We start from the raw sequence: 14,461 nt of genomic DNA on the forward strand, positions 1-14,461 counted from the left end.
GCAATCTTTGAAATGGCAAGCAAGTTTGCTTTGTCATCGATATTAGGTGACTGAGCATTCTGGGATATGATTTAGCAGAAGAGAGACATTGTGATGTGTATTAGAGATTAGGTAGGTGCATGATTCATTGTTATATTTGACCATCATGATAGAACCGTATGTTCTAGTTCTGAGGTCTGCATCTCAGAGGTCTCTGGTGGATAGTCACACTCTGTTCCCAAGTGTGTACACTGCTATTTAGCCTTATGTCAGGCCAACATTCTCATGGTCTGTTGGGTCACCTGTACTACCTTGTATGTGCTTTGCTATACCTGATTTGTAATAGCCAAGTACACACAGTACAGAGGTCAGATTATTGTCAGAGTGCTTTAAACAGTTTTGGGAGTACGCAGACCATAAACTAGTCCTCCTGTGTTGTTAGGGCAGAGAAAAAATGCTTTATTATTATTATTATTATTATTTGCATTGTCTACATGTTCATTAACTGTGGATTATATCTCAGTGTTAAGCTTAATGAATGAGGGAAATATTTTTTTCTTATAGGTCTCCATGTTTTTGGTGTATTTTTAGACATACTGAAGCTTCACACACATTTCTCAAGATTTATGTGCAAATATAAACTCCCTCACTGGTAGTATATTGTGAACAGGAATGTGCTTGCCAGGGTCTAGGATACAATTTGATCTTTGTGCTTAACTTTGGTATGTGGGGAGTTAAGGACTGACCCCTGAAAGGACAATACATGTGTATGTACATGACCCTTCAAAAAAACTTCATTTGTCTAGGTTTGTGTTTGTTGGCCTTTTTAGTAAATCTGAAAAGCAGAAGATTAGTTGGCAGTTCCTAAATGAAATGATCAGTTTCTACCTGAAGTGGGTACACTGATTTGAAAATATGAATTCTATGAAATTCTGTATAACAATTCTGAAAAGTTATACTTTGGAAGAACATACACTATATGGACAGAAGTTTGTGGATACTTGAGCACAAGTTTCTTATGTTCAATTCAGTTTATTTGTATAGCGCCTTTAACAATGAACATTGTCTCAAAGCAGATTTACACAGATAAGGATAAGAATAAGGAATGAATAAGAATGTTCTTTATGTATAAGTTTGTCCTTAATGAGCAAGCTATTGTGGCAATGGCAAGGAAAAACTCCCAGAGATGGCAAATTGAGAGGAACCAGACTCAAGAGGGAACCCATCCTCATCTGGGTGGTCATTTATTACAGATAAACAATGTTGAGGTGTGCAGTGATTGTGATCAGATGCAAACTGTAGTCATGAGTCAGTGTAGCAGACTGTTAACACATAGTCCACAGTTGCTGCAGTTCAAATCAAAATCCAGTTCCTGTTCTTACTCTGTAATTTCATGGATCCCAGGCCGGTGATGAGAAACCATCCCCAGCTGCACAGAGTGGCCTCCAGGCAAAGAGAGCACCATCCAAAAGCAGACCGGGATGAATGGGCAGATCCGAATAGAGGAGTGGGGTAGGAACAGTGGTCACTGGAACCTCAGGAGCATGTTTAACTTTAACTGGGATAAGAGACGGCCTACCACACCATCATCACCAAACCTGGGTGAAGGTGTGAGAGTGAGGAGACGACAGCATACAAATATCCCAGTTCACCAAACATTCTATATTTATGATCTCTCCAGAGCTGCTCCTATACTTAAGAAAAATCTACCGATAAATGGTTTGACTTAATAAACGTTTTCACTGAACACTGAAAATGTGTCTGAGTCCCAAACACTTATTGGAAGGCTGTTCCATAACTGTGGGGCTTTGTAAGAGAAAGATCTGCCCCCTGCTATAGTCTTCATTATTTGGGGTACCAACAAATAACCTGCACCTTTTTATTTAAGTTGGCGTGGGGGATCATATTGGTACAGAAGTTCACTCAGAGCTTTACTATCAAAAGTATGTGTTTTTTTATTTGTATTTTTTGAACATCACACTCAAGTTCTTTCACTCCAACACATATAAACCATGTTTTCATGGAGCTCTCTTTGTGCATTGGGCATTGTCATTAAAGGAATATTTAATGCTACTGCATCCAAATACATTTGTGTGTCTCCGTCTATGTGGTAACAGTTTAGGAAAGAACCACATATTGCTGGAATATTAAAGTGTCTTTGTCCCTTAAGTGTATAAAACCAGTTAGTGAACACTAGGATTATAGTGTGGTTCTGGAAAGAGGAAGGGGAATGTTGATGAAGTTCATAGCTAGTTCGGTCCTTGGAGAGTTGGGGACAGGAATTGTGAACCCCTCTGTAGCCAGTTGCCAGAAAAAAATTTAATCCAAGGTGATTAATTTTCCAAGATTTTAAGGTGAATTTACAAAAAAGATCAAATTAAATACAAATATTTGTCAATAAATTGTCCTTGTTTTTTATAGTTTAGACTAAAGATTTTGATAGAAAATAGGAAATGTTGCAACAGAGGAAACATTAAGACTTTTGGAATTACTTGCATTTTGATGCAAGGAATAAGGAATAATTTGCAAAGCAGTGGGAATTTAATGTCCAGGGTTGAACCATGACGATTAACCAGCAACGGGTGTTCTGTTGAGGTCTTCTATTGTATATCATTGGTTTATCCGAATGTATTCCAAATTTTTTGTTCCTAGTAGAAACCATATTAAAAATTTAATGTTTGTATAACAACATAAATAAAAACAAACAACAACAAAAAAATAAAACAACTAATCATGCTGAACTGAAACAAATTATTCTTTTACAACTATTTCACTTTGAACTGAGAGAAAAAACTTTGGAAATCAAAGTGGTGAATGAAAAAGTTCTAGACTTGGGTGCTGGATTACTAAGCCAGCTTTGCTCATGATATCTCATGTCTGTCATGTAAAGGACAGTGGAGCCACTATATCTTAAAATAAGATCCTTACAGTGTTTCTGAATCTTCCACTGCATTGTTATACAGCCTTTCTTTAGTTAAATATATAAAAACTGGCTGAAGCAGTAGTGATGGCTTTGTTTTTGGTGAAGAAGAGGATAGACTCTAGTTCTAGGTGTAATGGTGTACAAAAGTAATTTACGAATGATTATGTATGTTTTTATAAAAGTTTTTTTTTTCATATGTAAGTATCAGAGTATTTTCATTATTTGAAACTTTTACATCACAATATTTCAGGACATATTTTGGGTTAAATAATAACCCGTTTAAGATCACCTTCAAAACCCCACAGTTCTTTGACTGTGTGTATTCTAAAGAAATTATCGACTTAAAAAGTTGTGTGCAAAAGAATGATCACTGAAATTCAGAAATGATTTATAGATATAGTTCTCCTTGAACAGTACTTTTACTTTTGATGCTTAAGCAGATTTCAAAGCAAGTACCTTTTTTTGTAATATTTTAGCAGGTGATTTGTACATTTACTCAAATACACGACTTCACTCTCCATGATGAGATGTGGCTGTATGCATGATTAGTAATCAGTGAACTGTGAACGGTAATATGGGGTAATGTATTGGTCAAATTATTACAGTGTAGTGCTTGAACAGACAGAGAATTATGTCATGGTAGTTTGCTATGCTTTTTGTAATATGACCGGGAATTCTGAGATGGGGCAGTCAGAGATGTGGCTCATGGTATCTGCTTACAAATCATACATTTTCAAACACAGCAATGAATGTAGAATAATGCTGCAAGTGCTATCATTAGCAACTAATACATGAGTTGGCTATAGCATTTGTTAAGTGACTTTTTCAGATGAGCATATGCAGAGTATTTCATAGAGCAGAAAAAAAAAAATTGCTATGGTGCTATTTTTTTCAGAAGTTTAAAACACAAACAACATAAGGCTAACAACATGATAATATCACCTTTCCTGGTCCCAGAACATGTGTATGCCACATTGTTATACAACTCTGTTGATAACAACATAAAAAAAAATAAGATCATGTTTGGCAACCTTAACATGCTATTACTTTTTTATGCTTTGTATTTTCATTGAAGGTGCCATTTTTTTTAGACAGAGCGTTCATTTTAATGTTCCGCAGAACTTCGTAAACTATTGTGGAATTTAAAAAACAGACATAACAACTTTCATCATGATTTATTGTTTTACAACATGCAACTGTAGTTATAGATGTATAGAATAAGGTTGCATCTGTTATTCTAGTGGCTGTTACAGTTCATAGGTAAAAAATAATCATTTTGAACATTTTATTACATTTTGAACATTGATATTAATCTTTTACTAGGAATATGCATTGCTTGGAATTGAATGCAATCACATAAAGCTTCCTTCCTAAAATGTTACCTAAAATAATTTCTAAAGTAATTGTCATGACACCACAATTTTTGCTCTCAGGAACGTCATGAATGAAGGCCGTGTTTGCCACGTCGAATGTTAAAGCGCTCCGCTGGTTATGGCTTTCTATTTTCTCAAACCTCTTTTGCTCCTTGGCCCTTTGGTACTAAAAAAACAAACAGGTATAGAAAGAAAATAGCTGATAAGACAGATTTATTTGCATTGTCCAAACATCAGAAATAAACAATGCCAGTACCTGGGTGTTTACTAATTTAATCAAATTCAAAATGAAAATATTTATTTGTCACATTCACATTTATACAAAGTACGACATGTAGTGAAATGCTTTTTACGACTGCTTTTAACGACTGTCCAACATGTGAACATGAAAAATAGAAAAGAATATAAAAATAAAAAAAGTAAAATAAAATAGAAAATAAATAAAATTAAGTATAAAAGTATATTAAAGTATAAGTATAACTATAAAGTATGACCTATACTTTAATATTCTTTTATACTTTTATTCATTATTATTATAATTTTTTTATTTTAGGTTCAATATTTGAACTTTAATGCTGTTTTTGAAAAATGGTTTGATCTACATCAAGTTTAAATATGTAACTTTAAAAAAAGGAAAATACAAAATGCAAAAAAAAAATGTGTTTACTTATTATGTTAAATCCTTATATTATGTAAATATATTATGTAAATATTATTCAAGGGAAGTTTACTACTTTATCATTTTAAAACTATTTTATTTATTGTTTGGTGTGTCCATTTTAAATTAATTTTAATTTCTTGTAATCTCTGCCTTGCAATCCAGCTGAAAGATTAGTATACGCCCCACTTCTGTCTCATCTAAAAAATAAAGGCGCCAACACCACACCCTTTAACTAAACAATCATCGCCATCTTCAAGATGACAGTTGCTGTCACTTTCTTGTTCCCTTTCTCTCACTGTCTCTCTCTGTCTCACTGTCTCTCTCTCTTTCTCTCACTCTTCCTCTCTCGCACCTACCACTCTGTCAACATGCCCTGTGCCAGCCTGCCAACAACATTTTTCAAGATCGCCGTCATTTATGATCTGCCTATGACACATATCCTTGAGAGTGAGAAAGGGAGAGATCGTTAAATAACGAGAGAGGCTTAAAGAAATTCCTTAATCCTCTAAAATAGGATCTAGGATTTGTACCAAGACATCCATCATGGAGTAGAACAGTGGTCACCAACATGGTGGCAACAGGTCGCTCGCAAGGACCACATGAGTCGTCCTTTTCTAAACAATAGCTCACCATAGCGACACTTACCAGTGAGCTGCATCTATCTGTTTCCTACCTTGTTAAATTATTGTTGATAATTATTATGAGAAATTATTACCATGATCTGTGTCTTCACATAGATGACATTAATTATTAATAATAACATATAATTAAATTTGTTATTTCAGAAGTGTTTATCAAACTGGTAGAATTTCACATTAATCGTTACCCAAGAAGTAGCTCTCAGTTTTAAAAAGGTTGGTGACCCCTGGAGTAGAATATAAGCTGATTTTTTTTACAGCTCCTCCAATACAGCCACACAGCAGGCAGCAAAGAAATGATTCGTGAAGAATGGAAAAGGGGTGGACTCTTATCGTAATATTGAATCCCATCCCAGACATTACTTAAATGTGTTGTGACTCAACTAAACCGTTGTGACTAAACTGCTATGTGTGTTTGGCATGCGAGCAAAAATAAAGAAAAACAAATTGAAATCAACAATCGTCATGGTGGTATCACCCAGCATGTCATCCTGCCTTTTTAGGTCTGGCTCATACCATGTTTTGTTTATATTTTTTATGTACACCTGTGAGATGACTCATGCATATTGCTACCTTTGTGTTAGGGACTGTGTGTCCAGCTGATTTAGAGGACTTGATGTTTTGAATGCCAGTTCTGTGGTTTATTATATACACACGGCTTAGTGCGGCTTCTCAGCTGTCCTTCCTCCCGGCCTTTTTTTGCAATTGTATCCACCCAGGTTATATGTCTCTCTGTGTGCTGTGTGCACTGTTGCTTTTTTGAGACGCCTTTATTTAACACTGCACTTTTGTGTAGTAGTCCCAACAGGCGTAGTTCAGAGGCCGTGGCATAATAAAGCCAGCTGCTACTTCAAACAGAATGTTCGGGAACATGGCAAACAGGAAGAGACAGGAGAAGAGCCTCAACACTTCAAGGCTCTGAACTCTATCTGCCACTGTACTAAAGGAAACCAATTTATATATGTGGCTTCTACTAGAACTGAATGCAGAAATTGGATACTGAATAAATACAGTCTGTTTAGATGGATGGATAAAAAACAACAACTATATATAACAAAGTACTCACTTTTTCTGGTGGTCGCTGACTCTGTTTCTCAGAACAGTGACCTACAGACAGAATCAGAGATATGACACATAGTCTCTTCCTGAAGTATGTGCGTCTCTTGCAAATATTCGGGAAGCAATCCAGAGACCAGCTATAAAGCACAATCATGTACCCCTGCCAAGTCTAGCCTAGGTGTACAGTAAATGCCACAACTAGTGTGAGTTATGGTTAAATGGCTCTGTCAACAAGCCTCCATGTGAAAGTTAGCATAAGAGTACAGTAACTTGCAATATAATAACTGAATTACATGGCTAGCAACTTTACAGAGTGTGTCTTTTCACGTGCGATATACCGAATGTACTTTTACAGGGAATCGATTACCTCATATTTCTGACGGATATATTTGTATTGCAGTTCAAACTTCTCTGCCTCAAGTTGGTACATCCACTTCCAAAGTTCGTTAGCTTTCTCTCTGTATGAAATGAGACATGATAAACAGGATGAACCAGTCTCTGGAATGACACTGTAGGTCAGTCGTCTGCGGCTTTACAGCATGTATAATTTCAGAATCATTTACAAGGTAATTTTTTGTGAATTGAAATCTGATGGACATTTGCAGTGGGTATCTTTTTGGGAAGTTCATGGTACCTGAGCTTGTCAGCATTCATGTCTTCAACACTGAGCTCTTTACGCCGCTCATTAAGAATCTTTTTCTTCTTCTCTCTCTCAGTTTGTTTTCTCTGTACTCCCCGCTTGTCTGTCTATTAACAAAGCAAGATAATCATACAGAGAAACCAGGTGAAAGTCATTAAGCTACACCCAAGAATGAGAGGATTCATGAGCATTACCTTCTGCATGTATCCGGTGAACTGTAGATTTGTCAGAACTTTCTTTTTCTTGGCATCGTCTTCAGCTTTTTTCTTTGCCTCTTCCTCCTCTTTTCGTGCCTTTTCTACCTGAATTATACACCACCAATTAATTTTTCTCTGGATAATCTCTTAGGTATCGAACTGATCCAAAGTGTCAACTCACTGCCAACTTGTTCTGACGTTCTCTCTCTTTTTCTGCACGGATTCTCTGCTCCTCGGCTCTTTCTGCCCGTCGTTTTTCCTCATTGTCAGAATAAAACACAAACACAAAGTGTCACTCAACATGAAAATGTGTTTTCGAACACAGTGTAATAAAACCCTTCATTGGGCAGTGACTGTGTAATTAATGAAAAATCTAAATTGTTTCATCCTGGACAGGGTCACAGCAACTATGTAGCCTAACCCAAGAACACTGTGGGCCAGGAACACACCCTGGATGGGGCGAAAGTCCATCAAAGAGCACCATGCACACAGACACATGAACATTCAGTTACACCTAAGGGCAATTCACCAGACAAAATCCACCTACTGGTATGATTTAAGGAGGTGAAAGGAAATTAGAGAACCTGGAAGAAACTCACATACACAAAGTAGAAAAAACGCCACAACTTGTTGAAAACTTGAAGCAAACTTTTTCAATATTTAAGGTTATGGAAGTTCATTTGGTTTTCCGAATGTTTTGCAATTCACTTCTCTTTGTAACTCACCATTCTACAGGATAGGGCAATTAACTCCTCCTCTTCTTTTTTGCGGCTTTCAAAATGTGCCTCAATTAGAGTCTGGAGCTCTGTCAGGTCCTTCTCCATGCGCTTACGATGGATATCCTGCACCGCCAAACACAGAACAATTACTTTATTACAGTAGTAAAGTATTACTTTTTGTAGCTTTTAATCAAAACAAGGGGTCATTTTTATCGTATTTCTTGTTCTACAACCAAAGTGTGTTTTGCATAAAAGTTTAAAACTGACAATCACATTATGACTAGAAAGAATAAAATGTTGTCATGCTTCAACCTGTACTCACATCAAAGTCAACTTTCTCCCCATCAGGTATTTTGGGAGGGACCATGGGTGGCAGAAAAGATCTAAAAAATAATAAATACTGAGTTTTTTTTATTTACTCTTAAATCATGTATTAAATGTCCATATTTCTTTCCCACAGTCACTCACTTTGGCTTTGGTTTTGCTTCTTCTGTGCCTCCCAGTGATTATAAAGAAGAAATTCAGAGGATATAAGAAAGAAACTATATAAACCAAGGTAGCAATTAAAAGCAAAGCAAAACAAAAATTTACAATTTATGCATTTCCTAACCTCCCTCTCCATGTTCCATTGCCACACCTACAGAAAGAGAACGGCTCTAGGTAATGTTTTCTTGCTATGTGAGGACAAGACTTAAACAGGCCCAACAAAGAGGGAATAAAATACTGTAAGAAGCTTTGATAAAAAATTATTTGCTTATATATTCAGAATCAAAAGGAAGACACAGACATCTTCATACTGTAAAAAACTGTTTCATATTCTGACTGACTGGAGAAAATGATTGGAGGCTAAGCCACTGGGAGCTGTTATAGACATACACATATAATATATTAGCACAGACAGACAGACAGACAGACAGACAGACAGACAGACAGACAGACAGACAGACAGATAGATAGATAGATAGATAGATAGATAGATAGATAGATAGATAGATAGATAGATAGATAGATAGATAGATAGATAGATAGATAGATAGATAGATGAATGAATGAATGGATGGCTGGATGGATGTCAGGGTTTTTTCGCTGCGCTTCCACAAGTTGTCTGTATTTGTTTTTTTTCACTACCTGCCTCATGTACTATTTAAGTGGTTACACTTCCTCTGTTCTTCACTTGGTTTTTGTTTACCCGGCCGCAGCCACGTTGACTTATTGCCAAGTTTTTCCTGTGCACATGCTCAGTATTTCTGTAAGTGCCTTCCGTTGCCTTCACTTACTTTATTTCGCATAGTTTCTTTTGGGTTGTTTACTTGGTTTGTTGGGTTTTTTATTTGTATGTTACTTTCTATTATATGTTACTCCATAATCGGCACTGCGAATCCCTGTGGCACATTGCTAGAGTGTTGGACTCTCAACCTTATGACCCTGGTTTGGGTTGTAGTCATGATAGATAGATAGATAGATAGATAGATAGATAGATAGATAGATAGATAGATAGATAGATAGATAGATAGATAGACAGACAGACAGACAGACAGACAGACAGACAGACAGACAGATAGATAGATAGATAGATAGTGTGGGAAGATTTTCCACTAGATTTAGGAGTGTGCTTGTGAAGAGCTCACTCAGCCATGAGGGTATAGGAAAGGTCAGGATATGATATTTGAGGAGGCCTTGGATGCAGTCTGAGTTCCAGTGGATCCCAAATGTGTTCAAGGCCACTCAAGTTCTTCCACTCCAACCCATTAAAGCATATCTTCATGGAGATCACTTTGTGCGCAGGGGCATTGCCATGCCGAAACAGGTTTGGCTCCACTATTTCAATTTAAGAGAACATTTAAAGCTGCCACATTCTAAAGGATTCTAACGGCATCCTGTACAATTGTATGCCTCCAACTTTGTGGCAACACTTTGATGAAGAACCGAATATGGTAGGTGTCCCAAATCCTTTTGCACATATATTGTTTATAAATAGATATAAAATATATATTTTAAAAATACATACATACATACTTCCATACTTACGTACATACATGCATACTTACATAAATTAATTTACATGCCAAATTCCTCCCCAATTTAGTAATGCCAATTCCCACCAACCAGTCTACTCTCCACATCCCACAACAGTTAACAAATGTAAGGATTATGTCTAGCATGTTTTTCCTATTAAGGCATTTCTGCTCATGCAGCATTGCAGGGCAGTGAAAAGTGTTATCTGCCCTCTTCCACATACAAACATTTAAGATTGACAGAGCATAGCCAATTTTGCCCTTTTGGACTCCCAACTATGCATTTCTTCTGCACTTTCCAAATAATTGTGGCAAGCCACAAAAGTTCTGCAAACCAGATTGACCACTACCAACTTGTAGGGAGAAAATAAGAATTTGCTCAATAATAAAGCATATGACCTCATCAGTCAAGCACAGTGGAGTGTCATGGCTTGCCTGATCAGATTGAGATCTAGGGGAGTGTCATTAGTAAATAACATTGCCAAGAAAAGGTGTAGATGTTCTTGGTATGTAATGAAGTATAGGTAGGTATTAAAATAAATATCTACATAAATGCCAGGCACCAATTTTTCCCAGCAAAACATTGCCCAGAGCGTCACACTGACTTTATTGGCTTGCCTTCTATCCATAACACACCCTAGTGTCATCTATTTCCCATGTAGGTGATGCACAAGCCCCCAGCTGTCGACATGATGTACAAAAAAATGTGATTCATCAGACCAGGCCATTTTCTTTCACCTCTGTCCAGTTCAAATGCTCACATGTCCATTGTAAGCACTTTCAGTGGTGGACAGCGGTCAGCATGGGCACTCTGTCCTGTCTGCAGTTACGCAGCCTTATATGCAACAAGTTGTGATGCACCTTATGACCATCATTATCATTTTTTTTTCTTTTTTTAATTTGTGCTACAGTAGATATTTTGTGGGATTGGACTAGGACCATATTCAGGCACAAAACTGGCTTAATTTACAATTTTACAATCACTATAATTGTTTTTGCTATGATTTGATATGACTTGGTTTCACAACATTTTTTGCCATTTTGTCCACCTAATTTAATAGCCAGTTTATGACCTGCACTGTGCTTCATATTTTAGTGAAATATTATTACTTTAGAAATACATTATTGCAATTGTTTGCGGGAGTCCTGAGGGCTTGCTGATCATTGTTTGAATTAGTAAAGCCAGTGAATCTTTAGCGTTAGCTAAATCTCCTCTACCTTCCTCCTCCTCCTGCTCCTCAACCTCCTCTGTGCAAAAAAAGCAGATAGCACAGTTAAAGAGCAGCCATCAGAGCAGACCTAAAATACAGCTAAATACAGCTAATACAGCTAATTTACATGCACACCAAACAAATGCACACACCTGTATACACACAATACACCAAACTGACAATCAAACGCAATGAAATGCAACAGAAATCAATGTTAAATAATTAAGTATTGCATCTGTGACAATAGATTGCAATAAGCTACAAACAACACACTTTCACAAACACACACATACACATGCACAAACCTTATTACTCTTATACTACAAAATGCATGCAAATCAACTCATAGGTGAGAGAACAGACAAAAACTGAATACTACTTTCTAGTGTGCAGTTATTGACAATTGACCCAATTACTCCTGATTGTAGACAAAAGGCTGAAAGTCAAGTCTGAAAGCCTTTTACAGCAGGAGAAATAGAGTAATAGCCCTGAACTCATCTACAGAGAATTTAAATCAGGAGATGGAGTGACAGTTGCATTATACAGCTAACAACAGCACTTTTCTCTAGGGCCCTTAGTTAGCTCGGCCTCTTTCAGCCAGCAGAAAGCAGCTTTTCTCCCTAACCAGAGCGAAACGTTTAAAATTACATTCTCGTCTGGCTTTGCACCGTGTGCCAAGAAGATAATGGCAACCGAATAGCTTCGTGACATTCCCGAGGTAACAAGAAACAAGTTTGAGAGGGCAAAGGTGTTTTAAAAGAGTGTGAAGATTAGTGTAAAACATGTAGCAACGTTCATAACTGCTTTGCTAAAAAATGCTTTGCAGTTAAATGGGAAAAGACTTTATTACATAAATCGAAGATTTTTCAAGTTTGTCATGATTCATTACAGAAACTCTTAAAAAAGTACCACTCCTTACTGAGGAAAAAGACTCTAATCTCAGAAATAGAAAGAGCATTGAAAACACACACATCACGCGTTGTAACACAATGCTTCATTCCTGTGTGCTTGTTCCTTTGCCAAAACCTGCAGCAATTCCTGACTGGGCTGAGCCGACATTGCCCAAACAAAACCACACCCATGCAAAAAGCTCAGGCTTTTCTAACAGACATTATGGAAAGTGTAGTCCACATGTGCTCCAAAGGGTGCGGTGCTCTATCACTGCTGTTGTCTGAAGGTCCTGTTGTGGCAAGATCATAAAGCTGCCTGCCAGCTTATTATCCATGCTTAAAGGAAACCGGTGAGATGATTAACACATACACTGTCCCAACCCTATTGTGGTGCTGTATAAGCATTGGTTGTAGTCCATGAACAAGATTTGTTCCATCGTATTTAGCATGCTCTGCTCTGATAACTGTGCTCTGATTAAGATATATATAGAGCGAGCTTGCAACATGTGATGCATTAGTGATACTGCAGTCAATCTTACCCTCATTCTCCCTGAAAATCAGAAACAAATAAGACAATTACTTTTTTTAGCGTGGCTGCCACACACAACTGTAGTGACCATTACTAGTTATAGAAAATAATAACCAGTACTTGATGTTTAAATTCCAGAACAACATTCTAAAACAGTACTTACTCATATTGAACTTCTTCTGTATCTGACATATTTGGACTAAGACCTGTTTCATGAAAAGATAAACAGTTTGCTTTTGTTTCCTCAAGTTTGCATTATTATATTTATTATGTATTTTTTCATTCTCCACATGACAAACATACATCTATTCATACATCTATATTGTCACAGTAAAGATGATATAACCTGGTTTTACCTGTCCGGTCTGGGAGATCTTTTAAGAAGTTACAGTACCTCCTGATTCAATCTGAACTCTGAATCAAATTTAAACTGGCTTATAAACTGTCTTTGTATCACATGACTAACTTTAGGGCTTTGCATAGTTAGTAAAACACTCTGTAGTATGAGTGCACACATGCCTCAGTATGGAACAATAGCAATCCAATTCTATTTATATAGCATAGGCCCAGCTGGCCAGCAATGAACTAATCCACCTAACATGGCTGTCTTAGCTCTGCTCTGAAGAGGGGTAGAGGGGAAGATATGGAGTATGCACTGCCGATTTGAAGCCGCAGTGCATTCAGCTTGTGTGGCTTTTATCATTTCTATCAGGGGAGAATGGAAGATTGAGAGCTTAAGTCACATGGCTGCCTGACGCCATTCCAAAACCTCTGATCTGGCACACTGGTCACAACAGTAAAGTCTACCTCTAACAGCCACATTATAAACAAGAATAGCAAAGTGTTTAGACCACTAGCTTATTTTATTTTATTTACAAGCTAAAAGAAAGTGCCATAAAATGCAAATTGGTTCCCACATTGTCAGATTTAAGTGAATGAAATAATCAAATGGCAACAGGGAATTTGATATTTTATGCACAGAAAATGCACTGGCATTTGTTTGTGTAAACTGTATTCATTTTAATTCTCTTCATATTACAATGTGATTTCTTTTTCGGTTTCAGTCTCTTTATGTCTATTTGTTTCAGCCTCCAGTGCAAGCACCGAGCTTTTGAGAATGATCTATGTCCCCAGGTGAGGAGGTTTCAATGACAGCTGTTCTGACACAATCCAACAATGCACCCCTGATGAGTCACTAATGTTGACTGATCCTATCTGCTATCATTAGCTATCAGAGGGAGCCTTTATCATCTCCCCAAATCTTGAAATACTGCATGGGGTTTCTATAAATAAACAATCCCATAATTTATTTAAATCTTTCATCCTTTCCAATAATAGCAACATATTTTTACTTTGCCAGGGACCTGACACAAATAAGGCTTAATAAATATATAATTTTACAGACAGCAATAAACAAACCAAACAATAAATAAACTGAGTTTCCATTTATGACCTTTACATCCTATAGATGGAAATTTAATTAAACATGGGTAAGGAATTTAGAGATATAGATATAAATATAGATATAGATAAAGATGTATGTATATATCTTTACAAATATAGAGATCCTTTTTCGATATAAACTATAATGTTAAAAGAAATAAATATATGAAAGATATTCTAAAAG

At 36.7% G+C, this 14,461-nt stretch overlaps 1 protein-coding gene across 6 annotated transcripts; it reads right to left on the bottom strand.

Moving 5' to 3' along the window:
* Nucleotides 1-4,062: 4,062 nt before the first annotated feature.
* Nucleotides 4,063-13,419, bottom strand: tnnt2b (troponin T type 2b (cardiac)). Of its 6 annotated transcripts, XM_046857941.1 has the most exons (14): nucleotides 13,191-13,419; nucleotides 12,998-13,040; nucleotides 12,845-12,855; nucleotides 11,423-11,452; nucleotides 8,800-8,826; nucleotides 8,658-8,679; nucleotides 8,512-8,572; nucleotides 8,196-8,312; nucleotides 7,652-7,729; nucleotides 7,468-7,575; nucleotides 7,268-7,380; nucleotides 7,001-7,091; nucleotides 6,641-6,681; nucleotides 4,063-4,441 (listed from the first exon to the last, which is right to left on the bottom strand). In XM_046857941.1, exons 2-14 carry the CDS (start codon nucleotides 13,024-13,026, stop codon nucleotides 4,402-4,404), a joined length of 768 nt encoding a protein of 255 aa, XP_046713897.1. In that variant the 5' UTR covers nucleotides 13,027-13,040; nucleotides 13,191-13,419; the 3' UTR covers nucleotides 4,063-4,401. The 6 variants fall into 6 exon arrangements, with proteins under 6 accessions (XP_046713897.1, XP_046713906.1, XP_046713916.1 ...); XM_046857950.1 differs by lacking the exon at nucleotides 8,800-8,826 and having other exon boundaries at nucleotides 8,658-8,685; nucleotides 13,191-13,413; XM_046857960.1 differs by lacking the exon at nucleotides 8,800-8,826 and having other exon boundaries at nucleotides 13,191-13,409.
* Between the last annotated feature and the right edge of the window lie 1,042 nt (nucleotides 13,420-14,461).

This window comes from Silurus meridionalis, chromosome 1 (genome assembly GCF_014805685.1).
Source record: "Silurus meridionalis isolate SWU-2019-XX chromosome 1, ASM1480568v1, whole genome shotgun sequence".
Taxonomy (NCBI): Eukaryota; Metazoa; Chordata; class Actinopteri; order Siluriformes; family Siluridae; genus Silurus; species Silurus meridionalis.

Bases quoted from the DNA above. Each gene is read 5' to 3' on its own strand.
- tnnt2b (XM_046857941.1), bottom strand. From the start codon at position 13,026: ATGTCAGATACAGAAGAAGTTCAATATGA. The intron at 8,313-8,511 runs GTGAGTACAGGT...TTGGCGGTGCAG, and splicing joins GGGAGAAAGTTGACTTTGAT to GATATCCATCGTAAGCGCAT. The intron at 7,092-7,267 runs GTACCATGAACT...CATTTCATACAG, and splicing joins ATGAATGCTGACAAGCTCAG to AGAGAAAGCTAACGAACTTT.